General features: G+C 43.5%; 1 protein-coding gene across 14 annotated transcripts in view; it reads left to right on the forward strand.

Moving 5' to 3' along the window:
- Positions 1-26,438, forward strand: part of PROM1 (prominin 1) — a 179,075-nt gene extending 152,637 nt beyond the window's left edge. For 5 of the 14 annotated variants that reach the window (XM_083163594.1, XM_083163596.1, XM_083163595.1 and 2 more), the window contains 9 exons: positions 1,427-1,507; positions 3,049-3,117; positions 7,174-7,266; positions 9,201-9,316; positions 10,767-10,790; positions 11,182-11,250; positions 14,006-14,071; positions 16,142-16,178; positions 18,662-26,438. In XM_083163594.1, the coding sequence (XP_083019720.1) occupies positions 1,427-1,507; positions 3,049-3,117; positions 7,174-7,266; positions 9,201-9,316; positions 10,767-10,790; positions 11,182-11,250; positions 14,006-14,071; positions 16,142-16,160 (537 nt within the window). In that variant the 3' untranslated portion in view covers positions 16,161-16,178; positions 18,662-26,438. Of the gene's footprint in view, positions 1-1,426; positions 1,508-3,048; positions 3,118-7,173; positions 7,267-9,200; positions 9,317-10,376; positions 10,730-10,766; positions 10,791-11,181; positions 11,251-14,005; positions 14,105-14,407; positions 14,432-16,141; positions 16,179-18,661 lie in introns of those variants that run through there. The other 9 variants (XM_083163599.1, XM_083163606.1, XM_083163602.1 and 6 more) reach the window with 7 other exon arrangements.
- Positions 26,439-27,362: the final 924 nt, after the last annotated feature.

The following is a 27,362-nucleotide window of genomic DNA, read 5'->3' on the forward strand; positions in this document are numbered from 1 at the left end:
TGATCTGCCACCTATAGACCAGGTGATCTGCCACATATAGACCAGGTGATCTGCCACCTATAGACCAGGTGATCTGCCACTTATAGACCAGGAGATCTGCCACTTATAGACCAGGTGATCTGCCACCTGTAGAGCAGGTGATCTGCTAACTATAGACCAGATGATCTGCCATCTGTAGACCAGATGATCTGCCACTTACAGACCAGGTGATCTGCCACTTATAGACCAGGTGATCTGCCAACTATAGACCAGATGATCTGCCATCTGTAGACCAGATGATCTGCCACTTATAGAAAGAGCAGCAAATCGGGAATCCTTCTACCGTATTGCTGAACATTATGAACCACTCTGAAGTATAAATGCTCACAAGGATAGAGAAGCCATTGTACTGTAGTATCAATGTTGTCTCTACAGTATATCAAATGAAATCGTATAACCATGGTTAAACCTCTTGGAGCCAGCATTTACTATATTGCGAGTGCTGCCAATACATACTATCTGCATTATCCCATGCCGAAGGGCACCGCACTGAATGATTGCTTTGGAAACTCTGGAGTGCCAACCACTACCCCTATAATATATGTACAAACTGATAGCCAGCAACATCAGATAAATGCAAAAAAAAGATTTTTATGGCATATTCTTATAAAGTGCAATAGTGACAATAGTACATTTAAGTACACAAAAAGAGGAGTCCGGTATCATGCAAAAAAGTGCAAACAGAGATACTTAGCAGCATTGCAGGTGGGGCAGATGTCACATATGCAGATAGATTTAGGTTTGAGTGAGTTATTTTGTTTCTGTGCAGGGTAAATACTGGCTGCTTTATTTTTACACTGCAATATAGTTCTCACTTTGAAGTAAAACCCCACCCAAATCTGACTCTCTCTGCACAAGTTACATCTGCCACACCTGTAGTGCACATGGTCTTGTCCATTTGAGAAGGAATTTGCCTTTGCGAGTCAACCAGAATAAGGGCCATAAAGTAATGGTTCCATCAGTAAGGTACATTGGGGCAGATGTATTAAGCCTGGAGAAGAGATAAACTGGAGATAAAGTGGAGATAACTTGGAAGAGATAACGCACCAGCCAATCAGCTGTGTTTGAAATATGACAGTTGGGATCTGATTGGCTGGTGCGTTATCTCCTTCCACTTTATCTCCAGTTTATCTCTTCACGAGGCTTAATACATCTGCCCCATTGAGACAGCTATCTGGGAGTCAACTTAAGAACTTTACCACCCACAATACATCGGGACTGGTGATAACTAACAAGCATGAAATTAACTAGGCCTTCATTATATTCCTCCCCCCACACCCATTTCAGCAGCATAACAGCAGACGCTATAGTAATGTCTCCATATTAATAACCCTACATACAAACCTTTACAGTTAGAAGTGATGCATACATCTATTTTTCTTTCCAGGGAAAGGTACAGGATGTAATCTCATCTATTGATGCAGCACAAATGCTAATCAATAACAATGCTTCTGCAATCATGAAGCAGGTAAGATCGTCTGTAAGAATACTGCTGGGTATTACTTTAAGACAAAGGAGGAAATGTATCAAACCCTTCTAATGAGTGGTCAAGAGGAGAAGCTGTCCATACTCCATAGCAACCAATCCGCTAGTCTATAAAGTACATTCTATAACATGATAGGTAGAAGCAGATCCATAGTAATAATTGGGCAAATTGGAGTACAATTACATGTCTACACCTGAATAAGAGATACTTGTCACTTTTACATGCATAGTATTAGCAGTAACCCAAATAGTCCAATACAGTGCTGTAACTAGACATTTTAGTGCCCTTTGTTTGAAAGTCCACATACCTTCCAACATATGTATAGCTGAAAACGGGACACTAGTGTCCAGAAAGGGGGCATGGTCTATTAAAAGAGGCATGGTGATGCGTCCTCAGGCCACGCCCCTGTTTTCTGCCCGTCTGCAATGCTGAATTGACGCTGTGCTCATGCGCACAGCGTCTATTCTGTTTGGGCTGGGGAGACTTTCAACTGCCCCCCCCCCCCCCCCCCCCCCGCCGCGGAACACTGGCAGCCCCTGGAGGGGGGCCTGACCGCCCCCAAAAAACATTGGATTGTCCCACGAAAAATGGGACAGTTGGGAGGTATGAGTCTGTCAGTGCATGATTTTGGTTGAACTCGTTTTTTTTTTTAAAGGGGCAGTCATTTACAAAACCATGCCTTGTAAATTATTGCCACTTTAAAAAACCCTCCAAGTTCGGCCGGCATCCCTGCAGCCTCCATTATCACAACCCATTATGTCCCGCCCTTTGTATGTAAGACCGATGGGCGCTACCTCTCCTTGTATATTTCCCACTTACTGGAAAGCAGCTGCTTGTTTTCATTACAGGTGTGCATCGTTTGGTTGACAGGCAAAAGGTCGACAAATGAAAAAGGTCAACTTGAATTATGTCAACATGGTCAAAAGGTCAAAAAAAAATTGCAAAACTCATGTTGACCTTTTGCTTGTACTGACCGTCTGGCCATTTTAACCTAATGCATGTTGACCTTTTTTATGTGCCGACCTTCTGACCGTTGACCAATAGTGGTCTGTCAACCTAGACACTGTCAACCTAATGATCGCATACAGATGGAGCCGCTCTCATCAGATCGGCTCTCAGCGCAACTACCACCATGCGCCATCCTGCACCTTTTGCCAGAATGGGGCGTGTGCAAGTGAGCAGCTTGCGCACCCCATTCTCGGCAATGGGATGCTTGCGCGTCCCCATCCAGCCATCCAGCCATCCACCAGCTATAGCGATATTGCGAGCTGGTGGGAACACAGAGAGCGCCTCCATCTGTACCTCCTAATACTAGTGTAGCATGTTTCCCAGCATTGCACCTTGACCAATGGATCAATTTACCTTTACTTTAATCCTAACGTATTAAGAGTATTTGCTATTTGTATTGAACCACACGTTCTGTAGTTTGAATCCTGATTTTGTTTTAAATTCAGCAAAAAAAAAAAAAATATTATTTAAAGTTGAAAGTCACTTTTTTAACGTATGGAAATCTTTTGTTTTAGGAATCTAAAAAGTTCATGGACACGGTCATTGGCTACTTTGTTCAGTACGTTCAGTGGGTGAAAGACTCTGTAAGTAAATGACACAGTAACTTTGTATACTACACAATGTGGGTGTCATGTAGCATTGGGCACATTTTGCACCTTAAAAGCAACATTACTATGCGCCCGGAAAAAACTATTTGCGGAAATTATGCAACCCTGCTCTGCAAGGATAGCTAGTGCCCATAATATGCCATAAACAAAGGTAAATAGGCCTCAAGCTTGGCAGGAGCAGACAGTGGTACTGTATATAGATGTATCCACGCTCATCTAGCCTACCTATTGCGATCTGATGACATTGTGATCGCAGAATGGTTAGTGTGGCATGGGGAAGTGTAATGCTTATGTTCATCAACCAGATGTCACTTTTGAAAATCACCAATGCGCATGCGTGAGGTACAGTAAAATACAGTACAGTAATATAGTGCAAGAACTGCTTTTAACCTTTTGGAAATACAGTATGCTACATAGTCAATCAGTCTTGGCCCACCACCATGTTGTACAGTAATTATACTACATCAGTGGTGGCCAACCTGTGGCTCTTGAGCCTCATGCGGCTCTCCCCCTTGTAAAGTGTGGCTCCTGCTCCCACTGCTGCCCGCCGCCCACCGTCCATCCCAGTCCCCCCTGCTGCCGGTTCCCTGAATCCCTTCTCCTTCTGAGGGGAGGAGAGTGCGCATCGCGCATCTCTCCTACCCCTTATTGTGCATCCTTGTGACTGGGCCGTCTGCCAATTAGAGCTTGCGGGCCAGCAGCCAATCAGGAGCCGGCCAGCGAGCTTTGATTGGTGGACGGCCCAGTCACAGGGAAGTGAGGGGGAAGGAGACGCGCTGTGTGCTGTGCTCTCCTCCCCTCGGTGACATCACAGGACTGCAGGGGGACGCCAGTCTGTCCTCTCCCCGCCTGGCAGCAACAACGGTGAGTGCTGCTGCTGGGAAATTTGCACTGTGGGGGCATAGCAGTTTGTGGCACTGTGGGGGCATACCAGCTTTCTGGCACCGTAGGGGCATACCAGCTTTCTGGCACTGTGTGGGGGGCATATGTGTATCTGGCACTATTGGGGGCATATGTATATATGGCACTGCACTATTGGAGGCATATTTGTATCACACCCACCCAAGGGGTCAAAATAGACTACGTCCCTTTTTTTGGCACATGCGCCTTCGGCGCGTGCATGATGTCGGCTCTTTAGCTTGACTACCGATATTTTTTGTCTCTTTACCTCTGATCGGTTGGCCACCCCTGTACTACATAGTCGCTCATTCAGTTCCAGGGACTCGGATGTCCTATGCTGAGTTTAGCTCTGTAAGAGTGGTCTAAGCTCTGCGTACATTTCCCCACCAAGTCTCCGGGGCTGAATGAGCATCTACGTAGCATAAATAACGTACAACACAGTGGTGGGCTATCGGCTACGAGAGAACCCACCACCACTCAGCAGCATTTACATTAAATTCACTTTTTGTAATAAAATAATTTTGCGTAGATTGTGACAAACCCAGAGTGTAGCCCTGAGCGCCATCGACATTTAGCGGCCTCCTAATTACATAAGGCGTTGGACGCTACACCGCTAGTTGACCTCGTAGAGCGCTGCACTGTTGCAATGCACAGTAGAAGACGCAAATGGGCAGATAGGAAAGTGGTCACGAAACCTCATTTCAGAGGAAGAGAAGCTAACAGAAACAGCTCACACAGTGCACTTAGTCCAGCAAATGGTCTGGTGCAGCGCTGAGTGATCTGAGCGATACTAGATGGCTCAGCACAAAGCACCCATCGTTCCGTATGTAGGCCCCATTACATACCCTATCTTGTTAATCAGTATTTACAGTTGTTAGGGTGGCAGAGGCAATAGGACGACCACTATCAGTCAAAAGGTCAACAGTGTGTTGCTTCACTCATGGTCATGTCCGAAGCATGCCCGTGAGTGAAGCGACACACTTATTGGGAGTACACGTGCACAGGTGTCGACAATTATAGTAGAAAACATAAAAACTCATGTCGACCTTCTCATGTTTTGACCTTTTACATGTCAACATTTTGCTTGTGTTGACCTTTTGGCAATGTCGACCTTGTGCAAGAAGACATTTTGCTGTTGACCTAGGCATTGTCTGTAAGCCACATGCTTAAAACGTCACCTACATCTGGACATGTGAAGACCCCTTACCATTGAAGTGGGGCCAATTTCGGTCCCTTCGAGCCATACTGAATCACCCCTTCTGTCTGATGTGTATTGATACTCACTCTGACACACCGGGCTGTTATCTCAGTGACTCAGGAACCTTTATGTCTCCTTCAGATAGTAAACCTGCACCTGCAAACAGTAAAATAATATATCTATCTCATTAGTGGAACTTCCAATACTAAAATTGCAAACTGGTCATTGCACAAGGCAAAGTTTAAACAGGTCAAATGTATATAGTCATTAAAAGAATATGTTAAAAACAAATCAATGAGACAGAACACATATTTTACAACTTTGCTCATATGCCCCCCAGAAAGTCCTGGAGGGGAGATGCAGATGGCCTGTGCTGGAGGGCCAGGTGATACAGTCATAGAAGTATGTATCCGGTGATTATAATGCTGCTTCTGCATAGCCTACCTCCTTCCAACTATCTATTTAATAAATACTTAAAAGCCTTGTGAAAATGAATGCTTACTTAGTGTCTGCTCCTACCTTCAATCTCTGTCTACACAGCTCCCTCTTTCCATAGTCAGCAAGTTACTTGAAACATATCATTTTGCTTTCACTTTCTGCTAAGGAGTAATTTAGTCTGTTGTGTGGCCTCTAGTGGTCACTGGAGGTACTTCACCTCAGAGGTAAGGCGTATTTAGCCATATATACTGTATATACAGTATAGATAGATTAAATTAGACACACCCACTGATAAATTAAATATGCTGATCACCTCCTTTTTAACAATATTACTTCCAAATAGTATTAGGGAATACTAACAAATGCAAATCCCAAAAAATTGAGTAATCTTAGAGAGCGCACATTATTAAATATCCTTTGATCTATTAAAACTGATATAATAACAGTGATATTCATTTCATAAATCCTGGTAGATCAATATACTGTAGAGCAGACATGAAGTAAAGTAAAGTTGGGAATTGGTATAATGCTCACAAACTCAGAAGTTTAGCTCCAAAAACCATTCAATATCTCATGTGCCAATTACAATTTGGTACCTGGTCAGTGTTATGCTCGACCTCCAATACACACTTTGTTTGCTCACCGCTGTTATAAGGCTGTATAACATGTGTGACGTCAGTAAATATTGTGACGCTCACCCTGGGTATGCAGCTGTAGCCTCATAGAGGTCCTACGGCAGCAGGGGGAGGGAGAACGCCAACAGTGATGTTGGTGCAGACAGCGGGTGTGGTCCCCTATCTATTTCTAAGAAACTTGGGGAAACCGGTGACAAAGGTATCCTGAAGCCGTGTTATTATCTTACATTTAGTGTTCTCTATCATTATTAACCGCAAGAGCCTAATTCTTATTGACTCGGTAAGCAGCAAAGTTCACTGCTTACCGAGGGCTGAAACGCCGCCCTGCCAAATGCCCCCTGCCCCACACTGAATCCCCTTGGCACCATTTGAGGGGATGTGTTTGCTAACCCATCCCTTCGCATGCATCCGCTAGAAGGAGAAATCGCCGACCGTTGAATGATTTCTCCTGCCTTCAGAAATGAAAGTCCGTCTGTACTGACTTATATCCTTTGGTGTCCACTGAAGATGGGTTGGGCGCTGATGTGCTGTGAAGTCTTCCGCCCACCCCCGGCAGGCATCGGCCTGCCTGCGTTTCCATGGGAACACCCAGCATTTTCATGGGGCTATCCAGAAAATGCTGTGCGTTCCCATGGTCCAGCGATGTTTCCGCCATAGTCTACCCTCAGCCTTCCCTCTCCGCAACGAACGGCCCGGCAGGTGTGTAACTCCCCAAAGCCGTCCTGTGCCAGGGTCTAAACATGCGCAACTATGCACATACACATGTGCGGACCCCCCACCATGGGAATGAGGTGGAATTCAGCCCTGTCAGATTGTTGTAGAATCACCCCCTAAGTTAGCCTAATCTCTCTTTCTTTTCAGATAGCCTTGGACGTTGCAGGGTGCAAACCAATCGCGAATGTTGTAGATACCGCCGTGGACGTGTTTGTATGCAGCTACATAATAGATTCAGTGGTAAGAAGTTATCTGCTTAGATCAGGGGTGTCAAACTCAAATTCATCGGGGGCCGCATCAGCAGTTTGGTCACCCTCAAAGGGCCGGTGTATAATAATAATGCAATGACACCACAGGCTGCTCCCGCTGTATAATAATAATGCAATGACACCACAGGCTGCTCCCGCTGTATAATAATAATGCAATGACACCACAGGCTGCTCCCGCTGTATAATAATAATGCAATGACACCACAGGCTGCTCCCGCTGTATAATAATAATGCAATGACACCACAGGCTGCTCCCGCTGTATAATATAACAATAGTAATGCCATGACACAAATTATTATACAGGGGGAGCAGCCTGTGGTGTCATTGCATTATTATTATACAGAGGGAGCAGCCTGTGGTGTCATGACATTACTTTTATATTATACAGGGGGAGCAGCCTGTGGTGTCATGGCATTATTATTATACAGGGGGAGCAGCCTGTGGTGTCATGGCATAATGCCATGACACCACAGGCTGCTCCACCTGTACAATAATAATGACACCACAGGCTGCTCCCCCTGTATAATATAAAAGTAATGCCATGACACCACCACCAGATATATTGTTTTTTTATGTAACTTACTGTATTTTATCCCTCAGGCTCCTTTACTGCTGCTGCTGCTGCTGCGGCTCCAGTAATTTCAATTCCACTCTCTGTGCCGCGGCCTGTCCTGCTGCGGCCTGCCTTCCTTCCTCTCTGCAGACGCGTGGGTGGGAGGCGTCATCGTCATGACATCCCCACCCAGCGTCTGCCACTGCCTCGATAAGAGGGAACAGGCTGCCGGGCCCTCCTCCACGTAGCCGTGGAGGCCGGCGGCCATGTTCCTGTGGCCGCAGACATCTTAAAAGACCACAGGAACATGGCCGCCGGCACTGCAAAAAAAACCTCTCAAAAAAGATCTAAAAAAAGAGAATAAAAGGTGAAGGCTGGCGACGGCTGCGCGGGCCACATGACGAGATCTGTCGGGCCGGATTTGGCCCGCGGGCCTTGTGCTTGACACCCGTGGCTTAGATCAATGTTTAAAAAGTATTACAGGAAGACTGCTAATAGCTGAAAGTGCACCAAGCCTTGTTTCCGAGGATGTGACATCATTGCGTCTACGTCTCTCTAGTTCCACCCAAACGTATTTCATCACAAATAGGCCATCAGTGAATAATATTATCTATTATTTAGAAAGTAACAACATATTATGTGATCATGTATGAAGAGGATATTATGATAGAAATTATTTTCAAACAATGGCAGTAGCATAACGATCCACCCCAGTATTTCAGCAGCCATCAGTAATGAGCATTTCTGTGCACCACCACTGGTATGGTATGGTATCACCTGGCCCTGACAGATCGCTCAGCACACAGCGCTGTGTGCTGAACGATTTTTCGGAGCGATCTAGCATCGCTCAGACATGTCGAAGTGTCAGCATGTTGAATGTTGGTATTTTGACCATGTCGGCCAATTGAACATGTCGGTATTTTGACTGTCGGTCAATGGGTGTCTATATAATGATGGTCGGTCAAACATCAGTCGGTAAATCATACTGTAAATATGTTGCTGGTATAAAGGATCATTGTTCAATGGGGCCCTATGCAATTTATTTTATGTGCTATAGCTGGGGTAGCCAACTCCAGTCCTCGAGAGCTACCAACAGTTAATGTTTTCCATGTCTCCTCACAGAATCACAAGTGAAGTAATTAGCTCCACCTGTGGATCTTTTAAAATGTGCTAGTGAGTAATAAAGGCACCTGTGTGTACCTGCGAGGTGAGCTGGAAAATATGAACTGTTGGTAGCTCTCGCGGATTGGAGTTGGCTACCACTGTGCTATAGTATTTAAAAAATATGTGGACTGTAATAAACATGTAAGATTTAATTTGCAGTAAAACAAAATATTTTCCTTCTGTTTAGAATTCCTTCTGGTTTGGTTTAGGGGGCTCTACAATATTCTTAATTCCTGCCATCATATTTGCTGTCAAGCTAGCAAAGTATTATCGTAGAATGGACACTGAAGACGTTTATGATGAGTAAGTACATACATACTGTATATTATTTGTCGATGAATGATTACTTTTATAATGCTCTGTGTCTGATCTAGAAGTGAAGAGATGGGCAAAATTATACAACGCTGTGTTGGAGAAACTGTAATGTTTACTCTGCGTAACGGTTGATAATGGCTAGTACATATGATATCCATAATTTACAAAAAGAATCCAAGTATTAGCAAGAAAAAAAGTTTTTCTATGTTTTTTTATTATCTATTTATTTGTTTAGTCACTCAGGTATTTTTCGTTTATAAGACAATTGTGTGAGATACTGGTCACATCCCACTAAGAGCCCCATTTAACAACAAGTGCTATGCCTTTTATCACGTGCTACAAATTTTAAATGCTGCTCCAACTAAGCGGGTTCTGTCATTTTTCAAACACACCCTGTAAAATGACAGCAGCTGATTGGTTGGAGCACCATTTAAGAGTACAAGTATATCACTGCTTATTAAATGGCACCGTATAGAATAAATATCAGTGACCCATTTAGCCTTTTCAATGGCCAATAAATAAAAAAATGATTCCATTAAGAAACATGTAAATTACACAACTTGCTATATGCAACATTTTCAAATACCAAACACCAGTGATATTTATTCTGAGTTTTCTCTGATGCCTTTATCAACAAGTGAATGGCGGTGCATGATTATTTAGAAATAACTAGTCTCTAGGAAGCAACAGAAGTACAATACAAGGATGATGGAGCAGGGATGGAGGAGAGACAGAGAAAAAGTCAATTGGGACTTGAGTAGATGTCCAGAGTCGCGCTATCATTACGTCTTATACAGAATAAATTTCAATATCGTTATTTCTTAACCATGTAAAAACACAATTATTATTACTATACCCTTGTTCCTAGTACAATCGTATAGTTCAATTGCATGCAATAGGTTTTGTATTTAGCGAATGGTATTTACATTTATCATAATTTTCAGCATGTTGGCAAATGAACAGAATTTTAACATTGGAGTGTGTCTAGAACTGTATCTCGGTGACCTCACCTTTCCATCCTAACTAGGTTTTCTTCTCTTATCTACAGTGCGTCTGTTACAGGGACTTGGCATTTCACTTTATGATAACTGTTTTTACCATTGAACTTCCAATCATGCCTGTTTATTTTGTTGGTATTCACCCTCTGAGATCCTTTTCCTGTGTACCTGATCCCTGTTTCTTGTATTTTGCATTCACTGATGCAAACAACCCATATAGCTTGACTGGGGTACTAATGGTGATATGGGGAGTTGCTGCATTGTTCTCAAGGTGCTTCTTGAATTTAGGATTTATTATCCAAATATAACAAATCAAGAGTTAAACTTTAATTCCTTTAAACAGCACAGAATTATAATTTTTGTATACTTAATTTATTAAGTGATAACTTCTAAATTTAACTTCTTTTCAAGTAATTTTTCCCTTTTTTTATATCTTGTAGTGTTGAAACTGTCCCCATGAAAAAGTAAGCTTTGTGTGTGATTTTCATGTTTTTAACTTTTTTTTACATTTTTATCATTTTTATAGAGGGGCTATATTGCACCTTATTATACTTTTGATGTGTTAGTCTGTACTTTTTAAGTTACAACCAGGTGCATTTATTTTTCAATTGTTTGCACGCTGTAAAATTCTGATAACATTTCCTACATTTTGAACAAATTTTAGGGTTTTTATTGCATGGAATTTTTTGTATTATCCTGTGATTGTTCCATGGTGGCATAGGCATATTTTCATATTGAGAGTTATTTTGTTATATACATTTTTACCCTTTTTTTTACTCCATTCGTTTTTTTTTTTTTTTTTTTTAAAACATGATTGCATCTATTTATTTTTCTCATGCAATTGTTTTATTACAGTATGGAAAATGGTAATAATGGTTATCATAATGAGTATTTGTATGGTATACGCAATCCTATAATGACAAGGTAAAATATTTTCTTAATATAGACAATAATTAATGCATGCTTTTGTTATATCTGCATGACATTAACATTGGAAAAATTATAGTCGGCATGGACATACTGTAATACTGTATTTTAAAGCTCCTTATTTAATTCATACATTTTTATTTAATTACTTGGAAGTTGTTATAAAAAAGCCTTAGTCCAACTTTTCATTAATTTAGCAAAATAAATGTTTGCATGTTTTTTTTTTTTTATGATGCAAGCCATACATCCAATTCCACAACACCAGTTGATGGTACCTGAACTTGCAAGGAATTGAGGGAATTCAAAATGTTTACATTCCCCAATTCGCTGATCCCAGCCATTTTTTTTTCATCAGCAAGATCTTGTTGGATTTCTCTGTTCCACGGAGCCAGCTGTCGGTTAATTGCGGCAATTAGTCACAGACGTATGAGCCCCATTAAACTAATGACGAAATAAAATATTGAAATGATTTTTGTGAAATTGGAATGGAAATATGTTTCAAGTTGGACTGATGTTTGTTTTTGTGCATGCCTATTATTATAGTTTTATGCAAGTAAAGCATGGGAATTTTACTTGTGATATTTAACTTATAACAATTTTAATAATATTTCTTGGATCTTTTTAAAATGTGTTTGCTATACTATTATACAAACTACTTTAAAGCGTCAGTATATATACAGTTCCATCTATAAAATCTGACTGAAGCTGGCCATACACCCATCCATTCCCATTATTACAAGACATTTAAAATAAATTGATACAAGGCTTGTAGGTATTTTGTAGACACTTTATTTTTATATTGTTACTATGCAATGATGTCTTTGACGACAGCACTGAAGGATGACAGATCCAACTTTTTTTTTTAAAGAAGGATCTGTTTTTTTCAGAAACGGCTGTTTTCGGACAATTTATGGCCGTTTTTTACAAATTTCAGGGCTTTCCGACAGCGAAAATGGCCGGGTATATGACTGTTGGAACTGTCAGATACCCGGCCGTTTTTGCTGGATTGAATACTCCACCAAGCCTCTAAACAAAGCATAAATATTTGATAGTCCCAAAGAGCCATTATGAATTTATTTGCTGTCTATACTTTAGAAAGGAACTCAAATATGTATAACTTTATAAAAATCTTCATCATTCTATTGGCATTTTAGATTGTAAAAGAAAAACAGGATATAGAGTTTACCATCAACCTTTGACCACATGGTTTATAAAACAGACAACGTATTCAGGGCTATATTTACTATGCAGTGATTATCAAAGCCACCACATCTTCAGCGGTTTCAGCAACTAATTTTAATGGACAGTTATATTTATTACAAATCAGGCTATTTTTATATTGAATATACAGTAATTACCCCTCTAATCAAACTACTCCATACAGGGGGAAATTTACTAAGATGTGTATACTACTTCACATGTAATGTTGCTATGGGCAACCAATCAGAATCTAATTTATTTAGCACCCTCTAGAAAATAGTAGACAGGATCTGATTGGTTGCCCATAGCAACATCACATGTGAAGTAGAATACACATCTTAATAAATTTCCCCCAAAGTCTCCTTGACTAGAATGACAAATAATATACTACAAATAGGTACCAAATAACTTACTCATTTGTAATTTATTTGTTTTACTCAAAAGTCTCCCTATGAGCGTTATATTGGATGTACAACTCGGTAAAATACTGTAAGCTCACTTGCTGATTAGATTGCGTTATTATTGTAGTACTCAGTTAAACAACATACGCTCTAATAGAGGTCATGTCCTGGCCTACAGCTGGTCCTCATACGCCTATCCTTAGTGCACCATACTGTAAGTTGCTAGATGTCTGATGTGATTTACATTAGATACTTTACTATGGGTAGCAATTCCCCTGCTGGTAAAAAAAAGCACAGATCAAAATGCATACAGACATTTCTCACTTAACGACCAGGTTCTGTTCCTAAGACTCGGTCATTAAACTAATTGGTCATTAAACAAACGTGTATAAAAATACATTATGCAAGTACAGTACACTTCTAAATAAAGAAAAGTCATACTCCTCCTCTCCTATTCTCTGACATGCTGTGGAGATACTGCAAATTTGCGCAGTATAGGTCACAAAACAGTCTGGGCGGGTTATAAGTAATAATGGGTAGGCGGGCTGGTTGTAACTCGTAAATTTGAGCAGTCGCAGTGCGGTCGATAAAAAGAGGTTGCGTCGTAAGTCTGATCGGTCGATAAACAGGTAGGTTGTTAAGTGAGGAATGTCTGTATTTTAATAGAAAGTTCAATGGCACGGCTAAGTCACAACATATCTGGTTCATCAATCGTGGCTATTTGGTGCAGTTTCAAGATAAGTGTTTTTGGCCATATCTGTATGTTCAAGTTATGCATCAATAGATTTTTATGATAATGTTGCCCTGAGAAGTTTCAGAAGAGTCGCCCTTCCCATTGTCAACCTAGTGCTTGTGTCGACCGTCTGACCCTTTCGACCTTAGCCATGACCCTGTCAACCTAATTTATGTTGACCTTCATGCAGTCGACCCTATGACCCATACCCTTACAGCCTGAGGCTTTCTCCCAAATAATCCTTCTATTTTGCCAGTAATGTTGCAATGCCCGATTCTGCCGTGTGGATTGTAAAGCTGCATGAGTTTTCAGTGTTACAGCATTTAAAATATTGTTGATTTTTCCTAAATCAATACTGGCCTATGAGTAGTGACCTTTCTTTTCTATACCACATTCCTTGACTTTCCTACTTGAATAGCTTATCTTCATTTGGCACCCTGAGTAAATTCCCTCGAGCATCTGCCCCACCACGTCAAGATGATTGGTGAGACTTGTCCAGTGGTTTGAGAGTTTGGAGGTATCATAACTGTTCTCTGTAGCTTAATTCTTGTTTCTCGTCGCTCCAGCTTTCACTCCTGTCCTTTAACTGTTACTAAATATCGTTCGCTTTGTCTCCGACTGACTTTTTCACAACTTTGGATATCTGTTATTATTCTCAACAATCATAGCTGCACTTTATTTAAAGAAGAAACTACTCAGTGATATTGATAAAACATATATATTAAATTGCCAGAACTCATGCACTGAAACAATATTGAACTTAACATATCTGATTTGACATTCGTATGTACTAAATGATGCATTTAATTTTATTATACAGTGAAAAATGAAGATGAAAAATACAGTAAGTTATCTATATTGGCAACTAAAATCAAATAAATCCCCATCTCACAACTGCATGTACAATATAAATTTACATAAAAGAGATGAAGTCGCTTTAAAGCACAAATTCTTGTAACTTCTTAAAATGAAGATGAGCATTTGGTGAAGACAAATGTGGATCCCATGGTTGTTCCAACAACTATAAAACAATATTAGTTCCATCATGTAATGCAGTCTTTCTTTTAGTCACAAAATTAATAACTGTGTTTTAAATCAAATTCTTTACAGAAACTGGAATGTTGAGAATATATTGTTCTACGTAAATTTAACCTACAAAAAAAAATGTTGTTCTATACTGTCTTCAAATACTAATTAGACATTACTGGTCTTTCCTATTCTGAAACAAGTGGAAGGACTGTATGTTTTTGTTAATGTTTACTTGTGCCCTATATATATTGTTTTGTTGCCTGTTTTATGCTTCAGTCAAAGATACATGTTTTGCAAAGCCATGTTTGGCTGTATGTATACAAAAGAATGTTACAATATGTAAATGAATGTTACATCACAATTGCTTCATGGTTTAAAATAACTCCAATGAACAAGAATTGGGGTAAAATGCTAGGGCGATGTGTACCCAACATGATATCGACGGTAGGGATGCCAATCCTGGGGCATTTTTTCAATCCTGGGATTCGGGATTGAAAAATGCTCAATCCCGGGATTCCTGGGATTGACCTCCCTAATAAATAAAAAAACAGCCCCTCTCCCAAAGGATTTCTAAACCTACCCCCCCCCCCCGCCAATCCTCCCCAACCCGCCTGACCTGCCCTGTCACGTCACTTACTGTGACAGTGAAACAGTCCTGCTGCTGCCTACAGTATCTCCGGTGGGCGGGCGGCTGGGGGAGGGGCGGCATAGCGGGCGGCTGTCTGTGTTTGGGACAGTGTGCTGTGTTGACAGGCATAGCATCAGCCAGGCTGCGCAGTGTGATGTCATGTCAGGGTTCATGCTGCGCAGCCTGGCTGGGCGCCACCATGCACCGGTGGTAAGAAGCAGTCAGCCGGGCAGCGTCTGAGCCATATTCTAACATGCTCAGCGCAGCCCGTCATTTTTTTGGCATGGGGGTACTAATCCCGTAATCCCAGGATTGGAAGCTTCAATCCCGGGATTCAAATCCCAATGATTTTAGGCCAAAATCCCGGGATCCCCCTCCCTAATCGACAAGGACCCGGGAGGGTGCCGGCATTGGCAAGTGCATACACATTTGGCGATGCTAGCTCCAACGAACTAGGACTGCACCAGTGTGGGTAGGGGTAGCTTGCTGGAAATATTCTCTTGCATGTGCAGATGAAGGATATTGCTAAAGACCTATTGTTGAGTGAAATCCCGCCCCGTGCAAGCCTGCAATTTGAGTATCACAGCTTGCTGTGAAATTTAGCTGGATCGGCGAATAGCTGCAAATCCGTTTGCAAGCCACTCACCATTGAATGATTTTTCCAGTGTGGGCAGTATGTATTTTAGTATACAGACTTGTAATTTGTAGAACTTAAATTTCCAAAGAAAAAAAAAAAATATATATATATATATATATATATATACGCAATGATGGCTATAATTACTTTCCCATTTGGAAAAAAAATTATGTCAAAGTCTTTGTTGAAATAATTTATGTAAATATTTGAGAGAAGCACGTGCCTATTGGTAAATTGTATTCTCACTTTTGTCACTTCAGTGCTGTTGAACAGTGGTAGAAGAGCGTGGAGACACTGGTGAGTACAGCTGATTAAATATTCAGGTAACACTTATATGTGAAATGATGAATGGGAACGCAAATAAATATTTGGCAGAATTTATTTAGCATGCAGATTAAATGTGAAAGCCATTACTCAATATCAAAGTTATACCCCTTTTACACCGCCGCAAAACTCCGGGTCTTCGGCGGGTCAGACCCGTGTCAGCGGTGGTGTAAGTGGGACACGCCGTGTCCCTTTACACGGGATTTCTACCCAGGTCCTGACCTGGGTAGAACACGGCCAGGACCTGGGTAGAGGGCGGTGTAAATGGGTACGCCGGGTCATCCGACCTGGCTCCCATTTACCTCAATGGGGGACGTACAACCTGCGGACCAGGTTGGACGGAGGGGGGGGGCACACACAGGCTGCGCTGCTGTCTGCTATACTCTGCAGACAGCAGCAGCGGCAGCGGAGGAGGTGAATGGATGCCTGTGTGCGGCATCCATTCACCTCCCGGATGATGGCTGGGGGGGTGCACGGGGGCTGGGGGTAGCCCAGTAGATTACCTTAGTGCTTGGCTTGCCCCCAGCGCAGCGGTACGGGTCCCGGCGGCGGCGATCGGCGCTTGGAGATGACGTCATCTCCGACTCCTAAGGGTGGCCTCAGTCTGGGACGGATACAGAGGGAGGTGAGGTGGTATCTGGGCAGCGTGGGGTCCGGGCTGCGTGAAGTGCCCAGTGGCTGTAGGTGCAGCGGCGGAGCGGGCAGTCCGCAGTGTCTGGGAAGCGCTGTGAGCGGACACTGTGGACAGCGGCGGCAGAATTTAAAAAATTCAAAAGATAGACCGGCAGCTGACTGGCTGAAAGTCCGCAGTGTCCGCTCACTCAGCACTTCCTGGACACTGTGGACTGCCCGCTCCACCGCTGACCCACAGCCCCCAGTCGCTTCACACTGCCCGGACCCCACGCTGCCCAGGTACCACCTGCCTCCCCCGTATCATTCCCAGACTGCCCGCTGTACAGCTGCACCCACAACCCTGGGGGGGGGGGACTTAAAAATTTTGCTTGGGGCGCTAGGAGGCCTTTAGCTGGCCCTGATTTGTACTCTCAGACACTTGCATTCGGTAATTGAATAAACTTGTTCCAGTTCAGATGGATATTAAGGCAGTACTACAACCCCCACAAGGAAACTTCTTTACTGTGGCAGTGGAGGTACATCAGGCTCAATCAGGCATATCAAACTCCCATCTGGGCCAAATAATCAAGGTCTAAGATAATGTGGGCTGCAAAAATGTCATATGATCTTTTGAAAGGTTTATTAGAAAAGCTAACCATAAAGTTTATTCAAAGACTTGTCAAGTACTTGGAAGAAAACATTAACTTAATTATAGAGGGGACACAGGGGGTATTTGGCTAGAGGGACACATCCCCATATAGGTAAGGTTTACCTCTGTCCCTCCAACCACATGACCACATGTCCCCTCTTGCCCCCCTTCCCCAGCCACAATATTTATATTAAGTCATCAACCCCTTTGCTAGCCGACTTCAATTTACCTTGTTCTTAGAAAGCCTTTTTTCCAGTTCCTCCAGCAATTAGGGCAGCCAGGCACACATACTGGGTGCAACAGTAAAATGCCAGGTTGCTCCGCATTCCAGTGCTTTTACAAGTCCCGCAAGTGTGACATTCTGTTCTAAAGGGTTAGTTATACTGAAGCGGATGGAGTGTGAGGGATTGGGGGCAGGGCCTAAGCATTTTTTCCATGTGCATACTTTAAGGTGTGTACCTTCACAGAAAAAGGGAAGTGATGACACATTGTAGGGGCATTCAAGTGCATTACGCACCATCTGAACATGCCAACTGAATAGAATGCCAAAAAGCAGAACCACTTTGCCAGACCTGCAGATGGCTGGGCCGGCCCTTCTGGCATTTGCCAGAATTGTTAGATCACACATTGAACTGCAGCAGAAGTGACTGCTTAGAGAGCGAGCTTGAAAAATAGGCTTAAGTTATGGATATGCCTATATGGTAGTCTTCATTCTAGTACCCTGTTCCTTGAAAAATCCTTGTAGTTCCTTCTTCCTGCCTCGGGTGTCACTCTCTGCTGTGGTGTTTATACAAGTCTGGTTTGTATCTCAACATTGAGATACAAACCAGACTGTTCTTGAAGTACCACAGCAGACAGCGACACCCCAGGCAGGAAGGAGGAACTACAAGGATTTTACAAGGAGCAGGGTGCTACAATGAACACTAATATTGTATACTGCAACTATGTAAACAGAGCAACTAGTGCAGCAATTGTCATGAATTTTGTACCCATTAAGCACTGTCAGTGTAACTGGGCCAATCCAATTATATTCAGCATCTGTAAAAGATTGTGTGATTTTATTTTGACCATTTTTTGTATTTAACCAGTTTATTTGTTTGGTTACAAGATAGCCCTAATGTCAAGATTGATGAAGTACTCCTATGAAACCTTTTCTTCCACTATCAGTATATAATCACACATCTCCTACTTTTAGGTGCACTATTATACTCTCAGAAAACTTTACTCCAGCCGATGCGGAACGAATGACACATTACTGACTAATGCGCAGTAAACGTTGATGGCTTTTCCCGAGGAGTAAAATACCCTTTCCAAGAAGAACATTTTCATGTGGACTTTAGAGAAATCTTTAAAAATTATTGATTTGCAACAATTCTTACATACGCCTGTCACTTCCAAGAAGTATCGCTATGCACAGTGGAACAATGGGGTTAATAAACAGTGATTACACTAGACTTTTTTTGTAATGATACATTTTGTATTTATACTCGCTATTTATTATGGTATTTTAGTTGTAGGTGTTCTGACAAAGAAAACGGTGATCACATAACACTGACGTCTGTAAATTTTCACTTGCATAGTCAGTAACATTGTTTAATAAAATCTATTTAGGCCATTTGCTTCCCGCAGATAGTTTAGTAATGTATTACTGTTATTTACCAATGATATTTGTATAAAGAATCCTGTTGCACATATACAGGCCATGCAGCCATTTGCTTAAGCCAGGTGTCTGCAACCTGTGGCTCTCCAGCTGTGGTGAAACTACAAGTCCCATAATGCCGTGCCACCGTTGTAGCACTCACTAATAGCTAACCTGTGGCAAGGCATGCTGGGACTTGCAGTTTCACAATAGCTGGAGAGTCACAGGTTGCCTACTCCTGGCTTAAGCTGACCCAATTGCCATGCGATTGCAGCCAATGAAATCATTAGAAACCAGCTAGAACACTAAGGCTTTGTCAATGCTTTTCTACCTTAAGGCCAAGTGTCGTAGAAAGACTTGGCAACGCCTCTGATCATGGATTGTCTGACTAGGTGCACTGGAGGCTGGCAGCAGGAAAGTCTTTGTAACCCAAGCCAATGGATATGATATTCCATACTGTAAAGCATTCTCCTGCAATGCACATCACCTTCATTTTCCTAGTTTTTGAACTGAGCAAGCAATAAATGTTCTACTTATTGTTTTTTCATTTTTACTTTTATTTATCCTATATCAATTATAGTGCTATCGAACTTGTGGGTTCTGTGGTGGGAGGCAGTTTTATCCCTAGATGCCTTCATGCCCTCATCAGATCATTTTGTCCCCTCCGAGTGTATCCCATGCTAAAGGGATCTAACTTGCTTCATGGTGGTGGTCTGAAGACCCTTGTCTACATTGGAACCTTCTGGTCCTGGGTCTCGGGGATAGAGGGGCTTTCACACGTTTTCTGTTTGTACCCGGTAGAGAAAGCACAAATCCTGGGTGGGGTGGGGGGAATGATCGGACGCCTTCTCAGGACTATTGCATCAGCTTAAAATGTCTGCTTCTCCTGTGTGAGGTCATCAAATGAATTTAAAACCGCTCCAATGAAAACCTCCTTGAACAGTTGTATGTGGTTGTCTGATTTTCTATAAAATGGCAGCATATCATGTGACACTTTTTTTCTTTTACAACCCCATATAAGCCATAGATACCTATTTACAGTATATCCTCTGTTTTAAATTTCAATTCACTATCAGACGTTAACCTGGATTGTTCCACATTTTCCTTAAAGGTAAATGTTAGTGTGCAGGCTAAATTGCACATACAAGATCTAAACTTTTGTTCATCTTGTGTGTCATACTGTATTTATGTTCATCGAGAAAGAATTCTCTCCAATAAAACATTTGTGGCCACACAGATGAAAGTCCGCAGATGTCCACGCTTAAGCATTCTAATGCAACATTCTAACAAAAATCAAAAACCTATTCTGACATTTCAGAGGTGCACATGTAATTCATTTCTGCATTTTATTTCCTATATACAACTCTCTTATATACCTCCCAACTGTCCCGATTACAGCAGGACAGTCCCATTAATTGGAGTCTGTCCCCACTATCCCTCCCGCAGGTTGTCCCATAGGTGGGGGGACAGTTGGGGAAGATTACTTTAGAGACTGTTAGAAGGGGAGCCGGGGGCTCCCCAGCTGTTTGGAAAGCGCTGGGAACGCCCCCAAAAATGTCAAAAATGGTAGTTCTGGTGTTAGGCCAAGCCCTGCCTAAGGCCACACCCACATTGCAGTGGGCTCCATCCCCTTTTCAGATTGGTGGTGCAGCAGGTCTGTTAAAGCAATACTGTGGAGCTAAATAAAAGTGAGGATAATAAAGGATTTTAAAACATAAGCAAATCCATGCAAACATTATACTGTGGGCAAAGTGTTTATTTAATGTAGGTGGTACATGGCTAGTTCTTCATAGGAACCAGGACCCCTCACCCCCCACAAGTGTATATCTGCAGCTAATGACCAGTGTACAAATTCAGTCCTGGCATCTGCACTTTCTTAGCCACGTAAAAAGCATACAGTTACCACAATGAGTTTTTTTTTTTAATTTCTTTAGGAAAGTGCAGTTAAATTAATTGAATGGCCTATTTAGACCTTTACACATTTTACATACCTAGAGCTGTTTTGTAGAAGTGTCAGCAAGAATGCACTACCTGTATGAAAGTACTTTGTTTTCGGAATTTGAACATTTATCAAATAAAGTCAAATAAATATATAAACCTGCATGGGATTTAATAACCCACACACACACACACACACACACACACACACACACACACACACACACACACACACACACACACACAAACTTGAATTTTCTATGAGCACTACAATGATGGTTTGAGCATCGGTCAGGGGTGGGACTTCCACAGGTAACAGAGACACGTGCATGTACAGCAGCAGCTGTGAGGTTCGCAGCAGGATCCCAGTGTGACCGCTGCTCTTCCAATGGAGCTTTGCAGAGTTAATCAGCTCTGTCCCAAGAGCCCTGCTAACACCTATAATGGGAGACAGGATTGGGCCCGCCTGGTGCAGCACAGCACGCGATGGTGCACGCGCTGCTGCTGGACTATGAGATGAGAGCCACCCATGAGAGCATAACTAGAGTCCTACCAATTCACTGCAGACTTCTTCATTGTTAAGGAGAAGGCACCAAACTCCAACTCTCGTCCAAGGGACTGGGATAAACCTATGTGCCTGGTGTCTATAATGGGTGCAGGATATGCTTACACAAGGGCTCACGTTGTAAACCTGCTCTACTGTACTTAGCTCTTTGTTTGTGCTGCAGAGATCATGTCTCCGAAGACCTGCGCATGTGCACTACAAAATCTTCCCCCTTTAACAGCCTCTGGTTATTAATCAAATTCTTTAAATGCTTTGCACAAATGTAATGTTACTAATTCTGTATAAGATTCTAATCCGTAAACATTCCACATAGAATGATGGAATTTAATGTAACATCAAATGGAAAGTAAATACTATAAATTAGCCAAGGACACTACTGCAGTGTTGGAAGTTGTGTGTGGTAAGCCCCGGTGCAAAGATATCACTTGGGCCCCCTTCCTCCACCCCAACCCAAGTTCACAAGCAACACGGCAGGGAGAGGCAGAGTGTGACGGGGAGAAACAATGGCTGACAAGGGCATCGGTGGGCCCCTTAGTGCTGAGAGGCCCTGGTGCACTGCACCAATGGTAGTTCCGTCTCTGGCTTTAATGCTATTATACAGAGTCTACTAAAAGCAGGAGAGACGGGCGGATACGTGTCTGTGTGTGTGTGTGTGTGTGTGTGTGTGTGCTCAACCACTGGGCACACCAGGAGAATATGTGGTACTCTGGTAAGTATAGTTCACAGTGTATATGTCACTCACTAACCTTTCTTGATTCTCTTGGTTCTTCGGCCAAGTAGCCCGAGGGATGGTTTCTGCTTCAGGTTTGTTTAATACTAACGGAGATATTGAGACAGGAACAGGGCAGCCGAGAAGAATGCCAGGCCCCGGTAAAATGGCCTAAGTGTGTGTGCGTGTTGTGGGAACCTCACACACTCAGGCCACGCCCCCAAAATGTTTAGAGGAGGGTGAAAGAAAACTCTAAAAACTGTAATCTCAGAAGTAGCACACATCTACAGCATGTGCTGTGCTGACTGCAGGCTCAGCATGACCTCTCACGCTGTCAGTGAGACACTCATGCTGAGCCTGCTCACAGCACATGCTGTAGAAGTGTGTGCTACTGTTGCTACCCGGGAGGGGGAAGGGAGGGGTCAGACCAGGGCCCCTGCGGGGCCCCTTCAGCAAACATGGGCCCGGGTAATTAGTACCCGCTCCCCCTCCTCTCTCGGCTCCCCTGGACAGGAAACGGATCTGCACAATGACACTTAAGGCCTCAATAAGGTCATTTTATTTACAAAGAGAAGGTGGTTTGAAGGAAGGAACATGTACCCTACCCATAGGCAGGGCCGCCACTAAGAATCTTGGGGCCCGGGACTGACCTTCAGCCCGGCCCGCGTCCCCTCCCCCCCAGTTCTGTAAATCCTATAATGCAGACATGCCCACAGAGGTACATGCACACACACATATCACACACAGCCACACACATATACACACAGCGACATACATATACACACAGCCACACACATATACACACAGCCACATGTATACACACTGCCACATCACATGTATACACAGACAGTAGCTACAGTAAGTATGCACATAAACCCACAATTATACACTGCCACATACACACACAAACAACAGGGTTGCCAACTTTTTCTGTCTCCTCTTCCAGCTGCAGTTCGGGGGCGGGGCTTGAGCGTTACATCATTAAGCCCCGCCCCCAGGATGTAAAAAAACCCCAATTCACGGATCTCTGTGGAGGGGGCGGGGCTAAAATGACATAATTGTGGACATTTTAGCTCCGCCCCCTCCTCTGAAACCACCCGACCTGGGGATTGCTGCATTTAAATCTAAACTGGTATGGGGGAAGACGCCGCAATCAGGGGGTGGCGTGGGGGTCCCCCGGAATCCGGGTGGCCGGGAGGAGGACCCGATTTTCAGGATCCTCCCACCCATTCCGGGAGGGTTGGCAACTCTGAAACACATGTACACACACAGCTACATATGCACATACACCCACATGTATACACACAGCAACATACAACCACACACACACACTTGTATACACACAGCCACACACACCTCTGTAAATACACAGCCGCATGTGCACAGCCCATATATGCACACATAGCAACAAATGCACATAAACATAGCCCTATATAGATACACACTACACTACACTTCAACTGCCCCCTCACCTATAAAAGAGGCATCCCTTCCATAGCATGAGCACGAAGATCATGGGGGTGAAGATGTGGATGGGCTGCAGGGCTGTCAGGAGGAGACAGGGGCTCTGTGTGTGACAGGAAGTCCCGTCTTCTCCTCTCACTGAGCTCCTGGAGCAGCGCTGCTGATCACTGCAGGCAGCGCTGCTCTCAGACATACAATATTCTGACTGGCACGCAGTCAGAATTATTATCATCACCCCCCATACGTTACTTACCACCCAGACTCCTCTCTAGTGGGGACGCACGGAGCGCACACTGTGACTGCACAGTGCAGCCTGCAGAGCGCCGAGCCCCTCTGTGTCCTAGGCTCGGTGTCCTAGGCTCGGTGCTCTGCAGGCTGCACTATGTATAGTGCGTGCCTGGCTGGCTGGGGGGCTGCCGGGAGGCGGTGTGCGCGGGTGGGGGGCAGCTGCCCGGGCCCCTCCAGAGGCCGGGGCCCAGGACAGCTGTACCCGCAGCACCCCCCTGTCGGCGGCCCTGCCCATAGGACAGGTCTGCAACAATTAAATGTGACACTTTTCTTGCAGAATATCTGAATGTAGTAATAATTCTCTAAAATATCAGCAATAAATCTTTCTAGTAATTCTGCCAACCTGCTTGACAAGTAATTATACTGGCAATCAGCAATATCTTATATTGTAGGCGGTACGAATGGTGTAATGGTTAGCATTACTGCCTCACAGCACTGAGGTCATGGGTTTGACTCCCACCATGGCCCTAACTGTGGAGAGTTTGTACATTCTCCCCGTACTTGCGTGGGTTTCCCCTGGGTACTCCAGTTTCCTCCCACAATCCAAAAATATACTGGTAGGCTAATTGGCTCCCAGCAAATTAACCCTAGATCTTAGTAAATTTACCCCACAGTGTCATGATGAAAGCAAAAGGAGGAGGAATGGGCTTGACACTGGGCAGGCCCAGACAGAGAGGGGGCCTGCCCAGTGTCAAGCCGGACACATTGCTTGCCAGCCTCTGCTGAGCCAGGTGCAGTACTTCTAAGATTTGAGTTTCTCTGTGAAACACAAACCAGCTAGCTGTGGCTAGTTGGCTCTTCCAGGTTCCATTAGTACTGACTCCCACTATCATCCTTCTGCTAACCTCTCCTCTCCAGCAAGGCTGGTGTGTTGTAGTGACCATCCCGTCACTACAACACACAGAAGTACCCTGCAATCACCACCTTGTCTCCCTATCTCTGGCCCCAGGGACATACACTACCCAGCCTCACCCCCACAGCAGCACCAGAGACCCCTCCACCCCCCCCCAAGAGTCATAAACTCTGTGTGGGGAGGCACACATAATATTTTGTCATATGGAGAGTAAAACTGCATCTACACATAGGCCCTTATTCAGATCTGAGCTCAGTACAAATTTGTTCAGACAATGGGCAAAATCATGTGCATTGCAGGGGGGGGAGGGGGGCAGATGTAACCTGTGCAAAGAGAGTTACATTTGGGTAGGGTGTGCTGAAACTTAAATCTAAATTGCAGTGTAGAAATAATGCAGCCAGTATTTACCCTGCACAGAAACAAAATAACTCACACAAATCCAACTCTCTCTGTACGTTACATCTGCCGCACCTGCAGTGTACATGTTTTGCCCATTTTTCGAACAAATTTGTACTGAGCTCAGATCTGAATAAGGCCCATTGAGTTTTGGCAGGTCCCTTTTAAAGGAACCTGTTTAGCAGGAAGGAGCCTGCAGATTTAAATCTATGGCACACATTTCATTTTAGCAGGATGCAGTTGAACAGGAGCTGTTTAGCAGGATGCTTACGCAATAGGGTATATACACAAGCCGCCTGATTCCTGCTAAAACGCAAAGTGTAGACACAAAAGGCTTCATCCTGATATGCAATGTGCAGACGCAGTCTAGGAAACCACCAGCCAATCAGCTCCTAACTGTCTGTAATGTGACCCAGTCTGTAATGTGACAGTTATGAGCTGATTGGCTGGTGGTTTATCACTGTCCATTGTGGTCACTTTTCAAGGCTTAGTATGTCTGGCCCATTATTACTTCTTTCTACCTGCTACTAATTCCTCTCCATATGCAACCAAGCATCTGACTTGCCTTCCTCATTGCTCTGTTACCTGCCTTTAATACCCCTTTCACACTCGCAAAAATATCACATGAACGAGCATCAACCCGGGATTTAGCGCAGTGTGAAAGGGTCTACAAAGAATATCCCGTGATGAGCATTCCGGGATTTCTACCCAGGTCCTGACCTGGGTAGATTCCGGGATCAACACGGGATGGTCAAGAACCCGGGATATTCTTGCGAGTGTGAAAGGGGTATAAGTCTCCTGAAACAGCGACTCCTAGATCCCTTTTCTGCTCCGAAGTTTCCGTTTATAGTGTCACAAGTGCTATATATAGTCTTTGTACACTAAAGATATTTTATATATGTGTGCTGTCAATTACTGGGTGATTTATGACTTTGCATGGGGAAAATGTATTAAACCATGTAAGATATCGTGTAATATAATAGGTTTTAGTGCCATAATACACTGTTAGAGACTATCCACATGCATTATATGTGTTTGGTTTTGTAGAGCTTGAGAAATTTCTATTTAATGTCATTGTAAAATGAGACAACTAATAAACCTTGTAAATAAAAACCTTTAATTCTTGTGTGCTTTTTGCATTGAGAATAAAAAAATGTGACTATAAGTAACTTTGATTTAACATCAAATTAGTATAGTGAGGAACAAGGATGGATTGGTAATAGAAGGCAGAGGGAAAGAGCAAAAATCCAGAGAGGAATGGAGAGGGAGAGAAAGAGGGCCTTATTCTGGTTCACTTGTAAAAGCAAATTCTCTCTGTAATGGACAGTGGCGTAACAACTAATGATGCGCCTCCCGGACACTGCGGCGCTGGTGCTTTACCCTCCCCTGCAATGCTGCAGCCACAAGGGGGGGGGGGGTAACAATAGTGCCTGTGGAGCCTCGGTGCCTCCCAGTCGCGGGGTCTGCGACGCTATAGTTACGCCACTGCTAATTTACCAAAAAATTTTAATTGTGCAGAGAGTGTTCCATCCCATGAGGGATTTTTCCATATTTTTTCATACCAATCAGCTCCCAGTGATATAACAAACTGGCATCTGCAGGGACAAAGCAACATATCAGGTGTGCACACCCATTAATGATATATCACATCGTGGGTGTGATTTGTTGCTGTCACAACCGACTGATTATCATTGGACTGTGCATGCATCGCGGCTGTATTGCACATGCACCAATGTACCTTTTGTGATGCTGCTTAGCATTACGATCGCATCTGATATCCGTATCGTATCTGGTTGACTTGGTAAGCCGCGAAGCTCACAGCGTACCGAGTGCCCGCTTAGCCATCGAAAAATGCCCCACCTCAGTCGTATCTCCTCATATGTTCCGCAGCAGGAGAAATCAGTCGATGGTCACTGACCATCGAATGATTTCTCCAGTGCTCGCAAATATATGTCAATGGAGACTGACTTATATTTGTGGTCTCTGGCCCGAAGACAGGACGGGCGGCTGACATCATGTGACATCAGCCTCCCGCCACCAGCAC

Source organism: Crinia signifera, chromosome 1 (assembly GCF_055691185.1).
Source record: "Crinia signifera chromosome 1, ASM5569118v1, whole genome shotgun sequence".
Taxonomy (NCBI): domain Eukaryota; kingdom Metazoa; phylum Chordata; class Amphibia; order Anura; family Myobatrachidae; genus Crinia; species Crinia signifera.